This window comes from Chenopodium album, chromosome 3, assembly GCF_948465745.1.
Source record: "Chenopodium album chromosome 3, dcCheAlbu1.1, whole genome shotgun sequence".
In the NCBI taxonomy this organism is placed as follows: domain Eukaryota; kingdom Viridiplantae; phylum Streptophyta; class Magnoliopsida; order Caryophyllales; family Amaranthaceae; genus Chenopodium; species Chenopodium album.
Genome location: NC_137836.1, coordinates 17,149,543 through 17,166,880, shown reverse-complemented (window position 1 = coordinate 17,166,880; position 17,338 = coordinate 17,149,543). Strand labels below are relative to the sequence as shown.

At 37.5% G+C, this 17,338-nt stretch overlaps 1 protein-coding gene across 1 annotated transcript; it reads left to right on the top strand.

The window, feature by feature from the left end:
• The first annotated feature begins 11,086 nt into the window (after nt 1-11,086).
• LOC145623872 (uncharacterized) lies at nt 11,087-14,892 on the top strand. The gene is made up of 2 exons (XM_081676756.1): nt 11,087-11,491; nt 14,651-14,892. Exons 1-2 carry the CDS (start codon nt 11,235-11,237, stop codon nt 14,751-14,753), a joined length of 360 nt encoding a protein of 119 aa, XP_081532882.1. The 5' UTR covers nt 11,087-11,234; the 3' UTR covers nt 14,754-14,892.
• Nucleotides 14,893-17,338: the final 2,446 nt, after the last annotated feature.

The window sequence follows — 17,338 nt, the reverse complement described above, 5'->3', positions numbered from 1 at the left end:
AATTTTTTCGCTGGAAATATGAGAAGAATCGGCTGAGCAGGGGGCTATTTATGCACAAATTGCGAAGAGTTTTAATCAGACCGAAACACGGAGTCAGCGTCAATTGGCATCAGACCCCCGAGATTGGCGCCACACGCTAAGTGTAGCGCCTGGCGCCACTCGCCATAGTGTGGCGCCAGCTGGCGCCAAGTCACCATGACAGCCGCGCGTGCTCAGTTTGCGTTTTTGATATTAAACTCGAGTCGGTTAATGACTTTATGGCTCCGTTTACTATTCCTAACCATCTTTTCTATCTTTTTTCTTAATTAATTAAATATAGCAATTATTTTTAATTTATATTTCCTTTTTTTGGACTTTATTTTAAATTCCAAAAAACCGGCTTTTTTTCGTTTCTCTTCCTTTTTATTTTTTCTTTTTGGGGGAGAGAGTCGGATAATATCCTCCATCAATAATAAAAATGACGGAATTTTTGCGCAAAAATTGTTATCACACTTCTATTGCACACACTAACATACACATAATAATAAACAATCAAATAAATTTACGATAACATAAAAATACAAAATGTGTCTAAATAATGAGTCAAAGGCAAAGTTCTATAAAAAGTCAAAATAAAATATATATATACAGAAACAGACTACGGCGCCGTAGGACGTAGGCCCATCATGCCATAAAACTGCGCCGTACGAGGAGTCACCTCTCCACCAGCTCCAGCTTCAGCACCAGCTCCAGTCTTCGTAGGAGGAGGAAGACTCAAGATAGGACCAATCCAGCCAGGATCAACCTGAGGCTGAGACCGCGGAGGCTGCTGCGATGACGAGCCGACCTCGTACATCCCACCACCTCTGAAAGCCGAGGTAGCCTCTTGTAGGGAATAATTTCAAGCCTTTAAAATCCCACTAGCTTGAACCCCACTGTGATCATACACTAAAGTACGGTGGCGTCCAAAAGGGAAGAAGATAGAGCAAAAGAGTTGCCAACAAGTTTTTTAGGAACTTGTAAACCGTTCACGAGGTGAAGGTTACACCCCTTAACGATCCAAGAGATCGTCAACTCCATAAGGTCATGAACCAAATAAGGGTTCGGGGATGAAGGTACAAATCCAACCTAAAAGAGATTGAACCTGCCCTAATAATAGGCCTCTACTTTATTCTGCTCGTATTCATGTGCGCTTTCTGATTAACATGCAATCAATAGGATTAACCTAAACCTGTTTAATCTATGTTGGTTGAATATTAATGCACAGATAAACTATTATTGGCGATCACTGGAATTATAATCACAATTAACCCTAAACAAAATTATTAATTATCTTATTAAGTGTGGTTGCAAATACCAATTCCCTTTAACATGCAATAAAGGTGATCAAGCAATAACATAAATATCAAGCAACATAATAAATAATCAACATCATGAATAAACATGAATTATAATAATTATAATAATCATCATGAAAATAATAATAACAATAATATTCACAATCATCATAAATTATAACAATTATAATCATAATCATGTTCATGTTAATATTAAAGCATAATAAAAATAGCAAGATCCTAGGCATGATACTAACAAGATTAATAACAAACCCTAGCATGTCACTAAGCAATAAAAATCAAATCTTTAGCCCTAACATGATACTAACATGAATTAATATTAGGAAGAACATAGGAAGCATCACAACAATCATATTTAATATTAAAATATCCTAGACATGATACTAGGAATCATAATAACAATATAAACATGATATCTACATCATAAAATCAATTAAAACCATTAAAGTACTTACTTGGATGCCTCGTACCTCTTTCTAATAAAAAAAATACACGCGTTAGTAACTTCAAGGAAAATAATAATCAAAGCAATTAAATTAAATAATTGAAAGAGAGATTTGGGACCAAACCCTCAGAAATTAAAACCTTTCACGTCTAAGGCGAAGGCAACTTCGAATATGGCTAGGTGTTTCTAGATCTTGCGAATGCGGAATTTTGTATGTGAAAACAAAGTTTAAAAGAAAAAGATGAAAGAAAGAGATGAATGATTAAGAGAGAATTAGAGAATTAATGATTGCGAATGAAAACTGATTGTAGGTGAATATTCGTGAGAATTGGTGAATGAAAACTTGTGAATGAAGAGAGTTGATCAAAGCTAATTAAAACTAATTGTTGATGAGAATTCGTGAATGAAAACGGAGTTTTTAATACGATATTTATAGAGAAAATCAGCCAAAAAAGATAATTTAACAAAACAGTGTCTGAAGATCGAAAAACAACCTTGGCGCCAGCCCTGGCTAATTGGCGCCAGCACCAGTGGCTAGCGCCAGGCGCCAATGGTTAGCGTCTGGCGCCAAGCCTGGTTCCAGGCGCCAAGGCCTGGGGTTGGATGCCAAACTGGTTTTCAACGCGTTTTCGAAAATCTGATAAATTTACCGTACTGGAAGATAAAATAATATAATTCCAATCGAAAATGCTATTTGATCTTGATTAAAACTCTGAAAAGTCCTAATTGAATTAGGAATGATGAGAACCTTCTAGAATGTTCTAGAAGACTAAAACCATTCCTAATTGCATTAGGAATGATAAATTATATTAGGCCCTCCCCTAGATCATTGGGCCGTACATAAAGCTCAAACCGGACCCAGTTTAGTAAATTGGCCATAACTTCCTCAATATTCATCGGAATTGGGCTTATAATATATCGTTGGAAAGGTCTTTGCAAGCCCCATCCAACTACACCACTATTGGACCCATATCATGGACCAACCAAACTGGATTGGCTGTTTTCTTAAAATAAAGTTTTCAAAAACAGGGAGAAGAGAAAAGAAATAAAACTTTCCGCAACACTAGACCTTTCCACACTTTCGTTTCATTCGATTATGATTCGACGTGAAAGGCACTCATCACTGGGTTTGGTTTTGGGGAGACACAAATGGGTGTCTACACCTCTCCTACCGGTGCAGCAGGAGCACCCTCAGAAGAAGATCCCGAGCCCTCAGCAACGTCGGCTCGAGCAGCCTCAGAGCGACCGCCTCTACCCCCTGACGAAGTACGACGACGTCTCGAGCTAGACCTCACCGGATCTCTCCGCCCCTCAGGTCTCGTACGGGTGTGAGAAGCGATAGGCTGGCCCTGCAAAAAGAATTAAATCAGAAACAAGGTAAAACTGAAGCCATAATGCAGAAATAATGAGTGAAGAAAGGTTACCTCTCGGACAACGTCATCCCGACGACAGGTGGCCGCGTTCCTCATCCGGACGAGCTGGCTTCGGAAGGCATCTATGCATCGTGCCATAACCGAAACCACCTCGCGTGAAAACTGTCAGAAAAATAAGTCAGTGAAAATGCATGATAAATGAACACAAAAATTCTGAATTAAAACTAGGCTTACACTAGTCTGGTGGCGAGGAATCGACTGCTCTACGAAGCGCTCGCCCTCGGGAGCCGGAGAAATCATCTCCTCGATCGGCCCGTATATCCCCTGGTAGTGAATGGACATACGGGGCGGCACGAACTCAGCAGAACCATCCTGATAAAACAGAAAAAATCAGTAAAGTATTACTTGGGGGCTACTTAGCGAAAAATAAAAAGCTTACAATCTTACCCTCACATCCTCAGCCGGTACAGGGGCTGGAGCTAATAAAGGTAGTAGCTCCTCAACGTAACACCGCCCGAGGATCACATGGGACCGCCAAAGGGTACCAGCTCCCTCAGCCATGCTCGACAACCGTGCCTCGTCGAACATGTGACGTGGCGGGGGAGCAGGAACGACGAAGACATCAGAAGAGTGTTGTCTAGCGACTCTCTCTCCTAAGTACGCGACCGCTCCATAGGTCCCCAGAAAATAGCGACGCTCAGCAGAGTACTGTGCGGCTAATCCAGGGACTGTCCAACCGCCCCATGGTCGGTATACCACCTCAGGTCCCTATAAAAAGCATCAATCAGGCAAGAATATATCTAAAGCACCGCAGAAGAGCAAGATAAACATTAAGAGTCATACCGAGATGATCCAGCTCCGGACACGTGCAGTAGACATGTCCAAGTGGTGGCCGCCCCAAGAGGCGCTCACCGGAAATCCCCTCGGCGATGGTCTCGCCGGCGCAATAGAAGGAAAGTACTCGTAGAACCAGATCTACAAAGAGTTAGAAGTGTGAATAAATGCTAACTAATATGTAGGGCTAAACTTTATAGGGAATAATGTTTACCTCTACGACCTTCCAAAAAGCAGACAAAGCAACGTTCGTCCTAAAGGACCGATGACGACACGAGTCCCTCAGCGCACGAACAAAATCAGCATAGGCCAAGCTGGCCCAGTCATAAGTCCCGATCCGCTGGAGATCACGGACAGCAGGGAGGTAGTAAAGCAATGCCCTACTACCCTTGTCAGGGGAGAATGTCCCTGACAACAACATCAGCACAAAGATGCGCACCCGCTGCTCTCGGGTGGTCGCATCGTCATCAAGAGTCGCTGCCAGCGTCGAGCGGCGAATCCCTCTAGCACTGAACTAAGTCGTCTCGACCTCAGCTTGGGCCCGAATGGCAATCGGCCCCAACAACTCCTCGACCTTTGAAGAAAAGACGTCGATCCCACCGTCGAACGACAGTGGCACAGAAGTGAACTCCAGTCCTGTGATGAGACTGAAGTCTGTAGGGGTGACCATCATCTCGCCCCAGGGAAAATGGAAGGTGTTGGTGGTGTCCCAGAAGAACTCCACCAAAGCGCGCACCACGTGATGACCCCCGCTGGAGGCGACCATAGCCTCGGAGGTCTCAAACAGAGTAACTAGCCCGCAAGACTCCCATAGGAGTCTCGTCTCAAGGTCCCTGACGATGTGCATCCTGTATAAGTCGCCTAGACCGTCACAGCCAGAGCCGTGATGCCGTGTCCTCCCGGGCTCGGTACCCCGTCTCACCCTCTCAGAAATGTGGTGGACAGGGGCAAAGAACAGAGTCTGCTCGTCCCACTCCGGAAGCCGACCAAGCGAAGTGGACGGCGTGGCGTCGTCCTCCACGGGCTCATGCTCTCGCCTAGTGTTTCGAGACCGTGAACCCGAGCCTCGTTGTCTAGCCATGCTACATTGTGCAGAATCATCATAAATTAAGGTTCTATAGTATCTAAGGTTCGCCTAGCCGCATGATACTATGTTCGCAAAAACAGAGTACGTAGTACTAAAACAGAGTAAATTCAAATTGAGCATGACAACATTTTTTCAAGCAATCAAACAATTTCTTGCAACACTATAGTGATTATTGTGACAAATTGAACAAGAATTGCTAGCAAAAATGTCAAGAACAAGCCACATTGTTCTTCACGACCTTAAGAGGTCCAACAATGGCATATTGCTCATTTCTTCACCAAATTGAGTCAAACAAGTCTCAAATTACTCCCAAGGCAATATATAAACATAAACAAGCAATTTCATGGCATAAAACTTGACAAACAAAGCAAATTGAGCATCATAGAATTCGAATTTTCATGAAATTCGTGAATATTCATGCCAAGAATTCATAAAAACTGATGTGAGTTTGAGAAAAACTTACATAGATCGGGAAAATAGATGAGAAGAGCTTTGATTTGCAACAAATTTGAGCGAATTCGGTTGAAAAACGAGCAAGCAATGAGCAATTGAAGCTTTCGGTTTCCTCGAGCAGTTTTCGCGACAAACAGAGCAAAGAAATGAAGCGAAAACGGGCATTTAAAGAGAATCCCGTGCTGGCGCCAGTCCCTAGGCATTGGCGTCACAAGTTGGGCTTGGCGCCTGGCGCCAATATCAGCGCCTGGCGCTAACGCCAAATAGCTGGCGCTGATGGTTTTTCAGCGACGCCAAAGCACGCAGCCACTTGTTGAGGTTGTGCTAGCCTTCTACAACATGTTTTGGGTTCCTTGGTACGCCAGTTAGCCCCTCTAAGCAATTTGACATGATTTAAGTAATCGACTTGATTACATAAAGTGATCGACCTGATAAGAGATCGTCTCACTTAGCTTAAAGCACCTAAGCATTGGCTCATTAGCAAAGGGCACCGACATATAGGTTCAAGAGCAAAGGGCACCGACATACAGGTTCAAAGAAAAAGAGCGCCGACGTACAGGCATAGCGGAAGCAAAGTTCAGGCGAACTTTTAAAGATCGACGAGCGTGGATCTTCGGTAATTTCCTTTGGAAAATTATCGCATCAAAAGAGGATGACTTCAAGAGAAGATATCTTCGACAGCGTTCCCTAGCTTGCGGAGAGTTGTCACGAACAGCATGAGGATTATTTCAAGAGAAATAATCTTCGATAGTATTCCCTAGGATGTGGAATATTATCAATGCGGCTGAGGATTATTTTAAGCAAAATAATCTTCGATAGTATTCCCTAGGATGTGGAATATTATCAAGGCGGATGAGGATTGTTTCAAGAGAAATAATCTTCGATAGTGTTCCCTAGGATGTGGAGTACTATCATTGCAGAGAGGATAGTTTCAGGCGAAGCAATCTTCTAATTTGGAAGCAGTTACAGGCGTAGCGGTTTTCAAGCGGGATGACATTCTCTAGCTTGCAGGAGGTCATCAAAACAATCGGTTACTTTCAGAGACGTGTGCTCGACGGTGGAAGATACGCGTTTCTTAACTCTTTTATTTGTTTAACTAACGCTAGTTTTACCGGTATCGGCTATACAAGAGTGATTTAGGATCGCAGAACATTCTGAATCATTCTCCGTCCCTATCGCTACTTTGACTTTTGTTTTCGAAACTTGCGTTTCTCCAAACTCAGTCAAAGTGGGGGCTTCTGTAGACACCCATTTGTGTCTCCCCAAAACCAAACCCAGTGATGAGTACCTTTCGCGTCGAATCATAATCGAATGAAGTGAAAGTGTGGAAAGGTCTAGTGTTGCGGAAAGTTTTTTATTTCTTTTCTCTTCTTTCTGTTTTTGAAAACTTTATTTTAAGAAAACAGCCAATCCAGTTTGGTTGGTCTATGATATGGGTCCAATAATGGTGTAGTTGGATGGGGCTTGCAAAGACCTTTCCAATGATATATTATAAGCCCAATTCCGATGAATATTGAGGAAGTTATGGCCAATTTACTAAACTGGGCCCGGATTGAGCTTTATGTGCGGCCCAATGATCTAGGGGAGGACCTAATATGATTTATCATTCCTAATGCAATTAGGAATGGTTTTAGTCTTCTAGAATCTTCTAGAAGGTTCTTTTCATTCCTAATTCAATTAGCATTGATAAGTTGACTTTGTTGACTTTTCAGAGTTTTAATCAAAATCAAATAGCATTTTCGAATAAATTATATTATTTTATCCTCCAGTACGGGAAATTTATCAGATTTTCGAAAACGCGTTGAAATCAAGCTTGGCGTCCAACCCCAGGCCTTGGCGCCTGGAACCAGGCTTGGCGCCAGGCGCTAGCCATTGGCGCCTGGCGCTAGCCATTGGCGCCTGGCGCTAGCCATTGGCGCCTGGCGCTAGCCATTGGTGTCTGGCGCCAGCTAGCCAGGGTTGGCGCCAACTCTGTTTCCTGAGCGTCAGACTCTGTTTTGTTAAATTATCTTTTTTGGCTGATTTTCTCTATAAATATCGTATCAAAAACTTCGTTTTTATTCACCAATTCTCACCAATTCTCTTCATTCACAAGCTTTCATCAACAATCATTAATTCTTTAGCATTCTCTGATTCATTCATCTTTCTTTCAATTCTTTCTTACTTTGTTTTCATACAAAATTCCGCATTCACAAGATCAAGAAACACCTAGCCATATTCGAAGTTGCCTTCGCCCTAGACGTGAAAGGTTTTAATTTCTGAGGGTTTGGTCCCAAATCTCTCTTTCAATTATTTAATTTAATTGCTTTGATTATTATTTTCCTTGAAGTTACTAACGCGTGTATTTAGTTATTAGAAAGAGATACGAGGCATCAAAGTAAGTACTTTATTGATTTATTGATATTATGATGTAGAATTCATGTTTACATTGTTATTATGATATTCCTAGTATCATGTCTAGGTTATTTTTAATATTAAATATGATTGCTATGATGTCTTTTATTCTCTTCCTAATATTTATGATTGTTAGTATCATGTTAGGGTTAAAGATTTGATTTTTATTGCTTAGTGACATGCTAGGGTTTGTTATTAATCTTTTTAGTATCATGCCTAGGATCTTGCTTTTACTATGCTTTAATATTAACATGAACATGATTATGATTATAATTGTTATAATTTATGATGATTATGAATATTATTATTATTATTATTATTATTATTATTATTATTAGTATTATTATTATTTTGATAACGATTATAATTATTGTTATGATTATTTATTATGTTGCTTGATATTTATTGCTTGATCACACCTTTATTGCATGTTTAAAGGGAATTTTGGTACTTGTAATCGCGCTTAATAAGATAATTAATAATCTTGTTTAGGGTTAATATGATTATAATTCAAGTGATCGCCAATAATAGTTTGTTTGTGCATTAATATTCAACCAACATAGATTAAACAGGTTTAGGGTTAATCCTATTGATTGTATGTTAGTCAGAAAGCGCACATGAATACGAGCAGATAAAGTAGAGGCCTATTATTAGGGCAGATTCAATCTTTTTTAGGTTGGATTTGTTCCATCATCCCCGAACCCTTATTTGGTTCATGACCTTATGGAGTTGACGATCTCTTGAATCGTTAAGGGGTGTAACCTTCATTCTATGAACGGTTTACAAGTTCCTTAAAAACTTGTTGGCGACTCTTTTGCTCTATCTTCTTCCCTTTTGGACGCCACCGTACTTTAGTGTATGATCACAGTGGGGTTCAAGCTAGTGGGATTTTAAAAGCTTGAAATTATTCCCTACAGGTAGTAAGGTCTATTCAGGGGGGGGGGGACTCACAAACTCCCCTTAAATAGAGATACGATTAATAGTAATAATACCTCTATAGACACATAACTATACCTTCCCAAATAAAGCTCGTTGACTAAACATCCTTCAATTCAGTGCTTAAATTTGTCCGGTTCGCATAATGTATTGAAGAATTACTTAAATAGTCCTTTTATACTATTTCTCTATCATTCTTACGACACTTTAGTCATTTCAATAGCCCAAACACTATTTTTAGCCCAAAATCCACAAACCTTAGCCCGATTTCCCTTTCTACTAGCTGCAGCCTAAAACCGAACAATTATGATTTTGCGATTCATAATGCAAATCCTACATAGTTGGATATCCTTTAAAATTAGCTTTCCAATTATGTATCATACGTCCAATTCCGATTTTAAATGAATGAGATATGAACAAAATACTAAACTTAGTCCAAACCCGACACCCTTTCACTATTGGGACATATCTTAGAATCTAGAAAAAATGATATAGATTTGATTTTAATTGGGTTTGAAAGTAGACTTGATTTCCAACGGAATATTAATTGCCTTTGAGTTCGGGGTTAAAATTGACGATTAAAAAAAAGAAAGGAAAAGTGCCACTACACGTCACATTTGTCGTGACACGCTAATTGCAACATGCCATGCCAATTCCAGAGTGGTATGCCAATTCTAGCATGTTACGATGCATCTATGTGTGTCGCATTGCGCTTTCGGTTGTTTTCTATCTGTTTTTGCTTCTTTGTCTATAACTATCGATCTATTTTCTAATACCCAGACAACCTAAAGACGTAAAACTCTGACATAATATTTCTATTGTTTTTAGCTTTGTTTCTAATCCTATTCACGTAATTTCCTTAAACACAAAATATCTATATTTGAAGAGCTCTCCTATTCATCTATCAAAGAATTCAACACTCCAAAATCTCATGAAAATGCATGTTTGAAGAGACAACAAGCTTCCCAACATTTTCTTTGTAGACTCATCAAATTGCTTTGAACACAAAGCCAACACTTTAACATTTACCCAATTATATTTTGTTGAAACTCCATCCTTAAGTTTCTTACTTGTAAAATCAGGGTTATCTTCCTTGAATATATTAAAATCCTTATCAAATTTCAAAGTAGATTTAAGCATGAGATGAGATATATAGAATACCATCTAGTTGATACATCAAGACAAACAGAGACTTTATAAGAAATTTTCACAAGCACAACAGAGTGTGCTGTGCAAATAAGTTTACTCTTAAAGGATAGCTCCTCACATATCTAATGGCACTACGAATACGAGAATTCAAACTCTTTATCAAATATGAACCATGTTTTACAATCAAATTCAACACATGATAAACATGTCTCACAAAGAAAGTATTTGTATAAATAGTGTTGCTCTTTTGTAAATTATTACAACCAAATAACCTTTAATGCATTGAGATTGAGTATATAAAGGTGATAAATGTATTCAACTTTATAAGACAAATGTAGTAATATAAAACCGTTAGAATCGCGATCCAGATTGTAGGATCATACTTAATTCAGACCACATTTGATTAGAAAAAACAAGATCATACTTTAGAAAATTTAGACTTGGACATCTTATTTTAGGGAAATGAACTAAGTCTAATTTTAAACATTTTTTGTTCATATTTTTCGATTTCAATTCAATCTTGGTTTACCAACAAGAGTTGACTTAAGTGGTAAGCAGCTTGATATTGCTTAACACTTTGTTTGGATATTAAGAAATGAAAGGAAAAGAACATAAGAGAAAGGGAGGGGATAAATTCTCTTGTTTGAATAAAGAATTGGGGGAAGGAAGGGGAAGGAGAGGGAGGGTTCCATTTTCCCTCTCTCTTTAATAAACATAATCCCTGGAGATATTTGGAGGGAAAATGGAGTTCACCTCCCCCTTCCTTTTTTTTCCCTTCTCTTCCTCCTTCTTCCCTCCCCTTTCTTTCCTTCCTTCTTTGCTATCCAAACAGAGCGTAAGGGAGGTGTCAAGTTCGAGCCTTGTCGAATACAGAATACTCTTGTTTGGAAACTCACCAACAGTGAATCGGGTGGGACAAACTCGAAAAGTTCAATCTCGGTTTTAAGATTGCCTCATTTACATTGGGCTAAGGAGGTCAAAAAAATAGCCCCAAAAGCATTGGGCCACAATTCGAGCATTCTTCTGTACCCTAACCTCAAATCCTATTCCAACCCAAGCCAACCATATATCCCCAAATCAATTCGTCGCCTTACCTCCCTTTCGGTAAACCCTAATTCTAGGGTTTCTCTTTCCCAGCAAAACAACCCAAAAATCTCCATTGTTGCAACTTCGCAGCACCAACAACAAGCAATTTGGTTATTGTTGAAGTCTCGAGGAGAGAGAAAATGGGAGGAAAGTGCCCGCACAGAAGCGTCAGGAAGAGAAGATACTCGCACAAAACTCATCGACGTTCCAAATTTGAAGTTAAAGGCGACGATATTGTCTACAATGATCTCCTGAAACCTGATGAAAATCGAAAGCCATTGCCGCTTGATGAAGATTTACCTGGTATGGGTCAGTATTATTGCCTTCATTGTGATCGTTACTTCTCCAATGTTGCTGTTAGGGATGAACACTTCAAGTCCAAACGTCATAAGAAACGGTTTGTATTTGCTCAATTTCTTAATTATGATTTTGATATTTATTTATTTTTGTTCGTCTTAGTTTATGTTTTATTGGGAAATATAAATTTGTTAGTGGGTTAGTTTATCTATTTTTTAGAGTGTTTTATTTATTTTGATGTATGAAATTGTTCATTAATTTATTGTTAGGGATTAGAATTGGGAATTGTATTGCTGGGGATGAAATTTTGATGGGGTGAAGTTGGCTGGGGTTTTAGTGTGTAAGGGAAGAATGAGATTCTAAATCGAATTACTTTACTTGAAGATGCAGTGATGTAGAGTGATTTTTTCGCCTTCAGTGCTGTTGTTTCGGTGCATGGTTTGGTTTCGTACTTGAGATTGATTAGGCTATTTGTTGCGTTTGTTATTCAGACCTGGATTTTTTTATTCCTCGCTTGCTATCATCAATAACTTGGGTGAGTGTATCGAGTTTGGTGTTTTGGGGTTAATTGCCCTTTAGAGAGTATCTTTGAAGAAAGTAGTATTTAGGAGCATGGGTAACGTGGAAGCCTTGTTGAATTGCGCTGTGCTTAATGCTTATCACTGACCAAAATACCAAATGTAGGATATTAGTAATTGTAATATTTGATTTGATGGATGCCAGTTTTGTTTATTGAGGAAATAAACGGTTCTTGAGTTGGCTTTGCTTAAGCTTTAGTTTTTAGTGAAAAAAATATGTTCAAATGCCTGCAATTGGTCAATAAATGATGATTGCATTTGAGTTTTGTCAATGGTTTAATACAGGACTGAAGTTAAATAGTTCAGGATAATTATGCTAGTAAGTGCAAGATAGAATTCTATTTTGAAGAATGAGACAATATAACAGTCTTCTAACATTGGTCATTTAGGTTATTGCCTGGAACCCTTTTATAATCATAGTTGGTTCCAATGTAAAACTACCAAGTTTGTTTATGCTTCTTGAAGCATGCTGATATTCCATGGTTAATTTTGTTATGTCTTATTAATATTTGTTTGAAAGAAACAAGAGTTGGAGATTATTAATAGTCATATGTTTATATTGAACAATGTCTCGCCCTTCTTTTGAATGTAAGAGATTTTATAGTAGAATGAAGACTGGATGGTACAAGACCCTTTTGTTGATTGGTGTTACCGTAAGGCTTTTAACCCATTTGAGGGAGAGATTGAAGTGTCATTCGTGTATAATCCATGAAGAGTAATTGAAGTGAGAAACCAAGTGTTTCAAGTTCGGGTTTTTATAAGGGATGGAAAGGATAGATGATAATGGGCTTGAGAGCAATCTAATCAAGTGATATTAGGTGCAGATTTTTCTGTCACTTTTCTTCTGACCGTGAAATCACAAATCATGATATGAGCAGCTTAAAAAACCAGAATACTTGAAAAAAGAAAATATGAAGTTTTTAGTAGTTGTTCCCAGTTGCATGCTAGAGTTTTGGTGTTCCCCTTCTGTGCCAACTTGGGCCAAATTGAGATTCTTATTCAGGGTGAGTGTTGTGTGTCCTGGTTTATGAACTCAATAAAGTACTCCCTTTTGTTTATCAGATTAAACTTCTATTCAGAATAGCAATTAAGCCAAAAGTTTTATCATTCTAACAAAAATTAAGCCAAAAGTTTTATCTTTCTGACAAAGTGTTTTGTTGGATATCAATGACACTCTAGGAATAATAATGATCAATTTTTAGAAAAGAAGCATAATTGGGCATGTATAATCTCAAAGCTTTTTGTTGTACAATAGAACAACATTGTGTCAGTATGTTACTAAATATTACTTCCTCTATTTTTAATTACTTGCAACACAGTGACACGCAATTTGAGGTTGAGATTATAAACAAATAAAATTAATCAAAATAATTTTTACTGATAGTACCTTTTTTTTAATAGATTTTTACGCATAGTACCTGACCCTTCTCTATTCGCGGTATTAAAATTATTTTGATATAATAATTTGTTTACTTTCACTAATCATCTCCTAGAATTGCGTGTCTAAAGTCTGTGTTGCAAGTTTAAGAAAACGGAGGAAGTATATTCTACTGATAAATGAAACAAATACAGCAATACTCAATTGAAAAATTATCTTGTTCTAGCCTATCATAGGCTCTTATTAAAGAATTTTATGCACATCTTGAGCAATTTTGTTGGTTTTTTGTTCAGCCATAAAAAATGGAACAATTTGTAGCAAGTTAAAACAACTATTTTCTGTCAGTGATTCTAGTTACAAAATCATGCTGACCCCAAAAAAAGGGGATGTTGTTTATGGGCACAGCAGATGTGGTAGTCTTCCGTGGCCTAATGCTATTACGCTCAACTGGAAGGGTGTTAGGAAAAAGCTTTACCTTTAGACTGGAGGATGAATTGCAGCTTTGGACAAACCTTTCTTGGGGCTGTCAGCAAGGATGATCAATGAAAGAAAGATAAACCAGTTCTGGAAAAAATAAATTAAGAAGCAATCTCCTCCTATCATAAATTGATTGTTAGATGCAGAATTGCAGATGAACTCCATTGGTGAAAGTTAGTTTATATTGTTTTAATATCCAACGGTTATATATTTCATCTTATTTTTCCTAGCTGTTACCCTGCTGGATTGTGTAGATGATCCCCAGATTTCGACTATCTTGAGCAATTGTGTTGCAAGTTCCTGAGTTCTCAATTGTTTCCCTTTTTCCTTTTTTATATTGTGATGCAATTGTTCAATAATAGTCCAAAGACAGTTAAAAAAAGCCATCATATATTGTGAATTGGAAATAAATTATGTTTCAATTTTGCATGGTGCCCCCATTTTGAATAAATGAACAAGAGAGAGTACTATGGGCAACTACTACCTCCGTTTCTTATTATGTGCAACAAAGGAATATTTTATGTCTCACAAATAATACCCTCTGTTGCACATAATAAAAAATGGAGGTAGTATTAAAAAGGTGATTTTAGTTAAACATGTTAATTTTTGAATATGATAGGCTGTGAATTTGTGACAGCATTACAATGCTCATGGGGGGTGCTTAGCAGCTATAAGAGTATTAAGCATTTGACTTCTCAGTTCCCCCTACTCCCTCCCTACCTTTCTTTCCCTTTTTTATCTCCTTTGTTGTTTTAAGCATTAAATTGACATCCCTAAGCATGATCATTGTTTGTATATTTACTCAATATTATTTTCATTTGAGCAGTTTGAAGATTATGTTAGGACCTGCACCGCACACGCAACTTGATGCCGAACTAGCTGCTGGTATGGGCATGCCGGATAATGGTCCAAAGTTAATGTCTATGTGAATTGTGAAATCTTCTTTTTCCCTTAAATGATAAATATTTTTGTTCAAAAAATGTAGCAAGATCAGAGAATCTTAAAAAAAGTTGGCTTAGTAAGAATACTTTCAGGCTTTATTATAAACTTGTTGCTGGTTTTTTTTTTTAGCTGTCTACTGTACATTGTGTTTACGAATGGTTTAATTGCTTCGCCTCCGCCTCCGCCTCCTTCTGGACCGTTCTAGACCCAAACAGTTTAGCTGATTTTACTACTGGTGGATCATTCCTGCCCCAAACAGTCTTGCTGATTTTACTCCTGCTTGAGTGCTAAACCATTCCAGCTCTAAACGTAGCAGGCTGAATGTCCTCTAACCTTTGCCCCACCCCCTTCCTCATTGCGAGAATATTGTAGCTCAACCTCGAAGGGGGGAGAGGGGGGGGGGGGGGGTGTTATGTTAAGTATTACCATCAGTAGGCATCCTTTAATTGTCCCTGATATTAGAGCAAGTTTAGCCCCAAGTATTAAGACTTGGAGTGATATCATTATTTTTGAGTTTTAAGATTTATACTTAACACTTTTCTCATTTTTCTTCAAAAATCTCAAGCAAGTCTTAAGTTGAGTTTTGAAATTTCAAGACTCAAGTTAAGACTTAAGATTGGGACCCACTTTACCCACTTCACTTTTATTTTTATTATCCTTTTTTCTTTTTTACACTTTTCTACATATAATATGTCAAATATTTAAGTCTTAGGATTAAAGTGATAAATTTGTGTAAGTCTTAGTGAGTTTTACAAGAATTTGATGACATCATTTTCAATGGGGATCACTAAAAATGATGTCACATCCAAGTTTTAAGACTTGGGGCTAAACTTGCTCTTAGATTTTTTTTTTTTTTTTTTTTTTTTTTGGTTTTTTTTTTTTTTTTTTGGTTTTTCTACATAGTACCCTCAAGGTTTTGCGTTTTCTACGCTGTGTCTTAAATCCAAAGTTCTACACGGTACCCACAAGTTTAGGGTTCGTTTGGCATTGCTGTGGTTTTCTGTATTTTAGTTTTTTGTTTTTTAAAAGTATATTATATATGTCACATAATGAATCAAAAATTATTTAGACTTATTAAAATCATGATAATTTTGAAAACTGACAACAAAAAAGTGGAAACACCTTTTTCTTGTTTCATGTTTTTAGTTTTTAGTTTTCAAAAAAACAGGAAACTAAAAACAAAAAATGATGTCAAACAAGCCTTTAGTTAAATTAATCAGTTTTAACCTTCTTTAAAAATAATGTTAATTAAATACTCTTAATTGATTACTAACTATGGTTAGCAATGTATTATATTTTTTCCTTTTCTTAAAAAAAAAATGGTTAGAAATAAGATTAATTTGACAATACTATCTTCCCCAAACTCACATGTAATGACCCTCACCATTCTTATTTCTTTCTTAAACTTCTACAGCAACCCAAAACCATAACCAATTCATTTCCCTGCAACCTTCCTCCAAAACCCAGAATTCCCACTCCCCGTAAAGAGTGTAAACCCCTCCTATTCAGCACCACAATTCGTCGTATGCAAAGAAGAATTTGGAGATATTATTGTATTAATCAATCCAAATTAGCTTTGATTTTTTGAGCAAAAAACTTATGGTTTGAATTAAGCAGGGGCAAAAGATGGAATGCGTGGGGTTTGATCAAAAGGGGTTTTAATTTTCTATTTTAATTTATATTATTTCCTTTGAATTTAATTAGTTATTAACTATGGTGGATGGTTAACCTAATCACACGTTAATTACCATTAACAAAACAGTTTATGAAGGGCATATATTAAACAATATATTGAACTTGTGGGCGTCGTGTAGAAGTTTAGATTTAAGAGGGCACAACATAGAATATACAAAACCTTAGGGGTACTATGTAGAAAAACCTATTTTTTTTAAAGTGGGTGATAGCTCAAGTGGTTAGAGCTCCCCTCCCGGATCCAAAAAAAAAAAAAAGATGTATTTCTATTCCTTTTACCATTAACAAAACAACTTATGAAGGGCATATATTAAACAATATACGAAGTATTAAACTTTGTGGGTGCTGTGTAGAAGTTTAGATTATGAGGGCACAACATAGAAAACACAAAACCTTGGGGGTACTTTTTTTTTTTTTTTTTTTTTTTTTTCGGGGATATTTTAGATGTATTTCTATTCCTTCTCTCTGATTCTATGAAGTTGGAATTTTGTATGCTTTACTAGATTGGGGAATTTTGTTTAGTCTTTAAACAGGTAGCTGGCATCCCAGGTAATTTATTAGCTTCATGGTGCACATTCTAGATAGTAGATGCCCAAGATTTTAATGGTCAAATTGTTTTACGCAATGTGAATAATATCTCTACATTCGCTAGTAGGCAAGACATTATGGAGTAATGCCAAAGAACGATTTACAATATTGGTGAAATATCTAACTTCCAAATCTAAATTTCCATTTATATTGTTATTAGGTGCAAGCCAAATTCCAGAATTTTCGAAGTAAAATTCTCATTACTAGAGAGTAGAGACCCCCAAGCAAAGTTCACCAATTAGATCCACAAGAAAGGGTACCTCGAATCAGTATAACAATCTCACTTTACTAT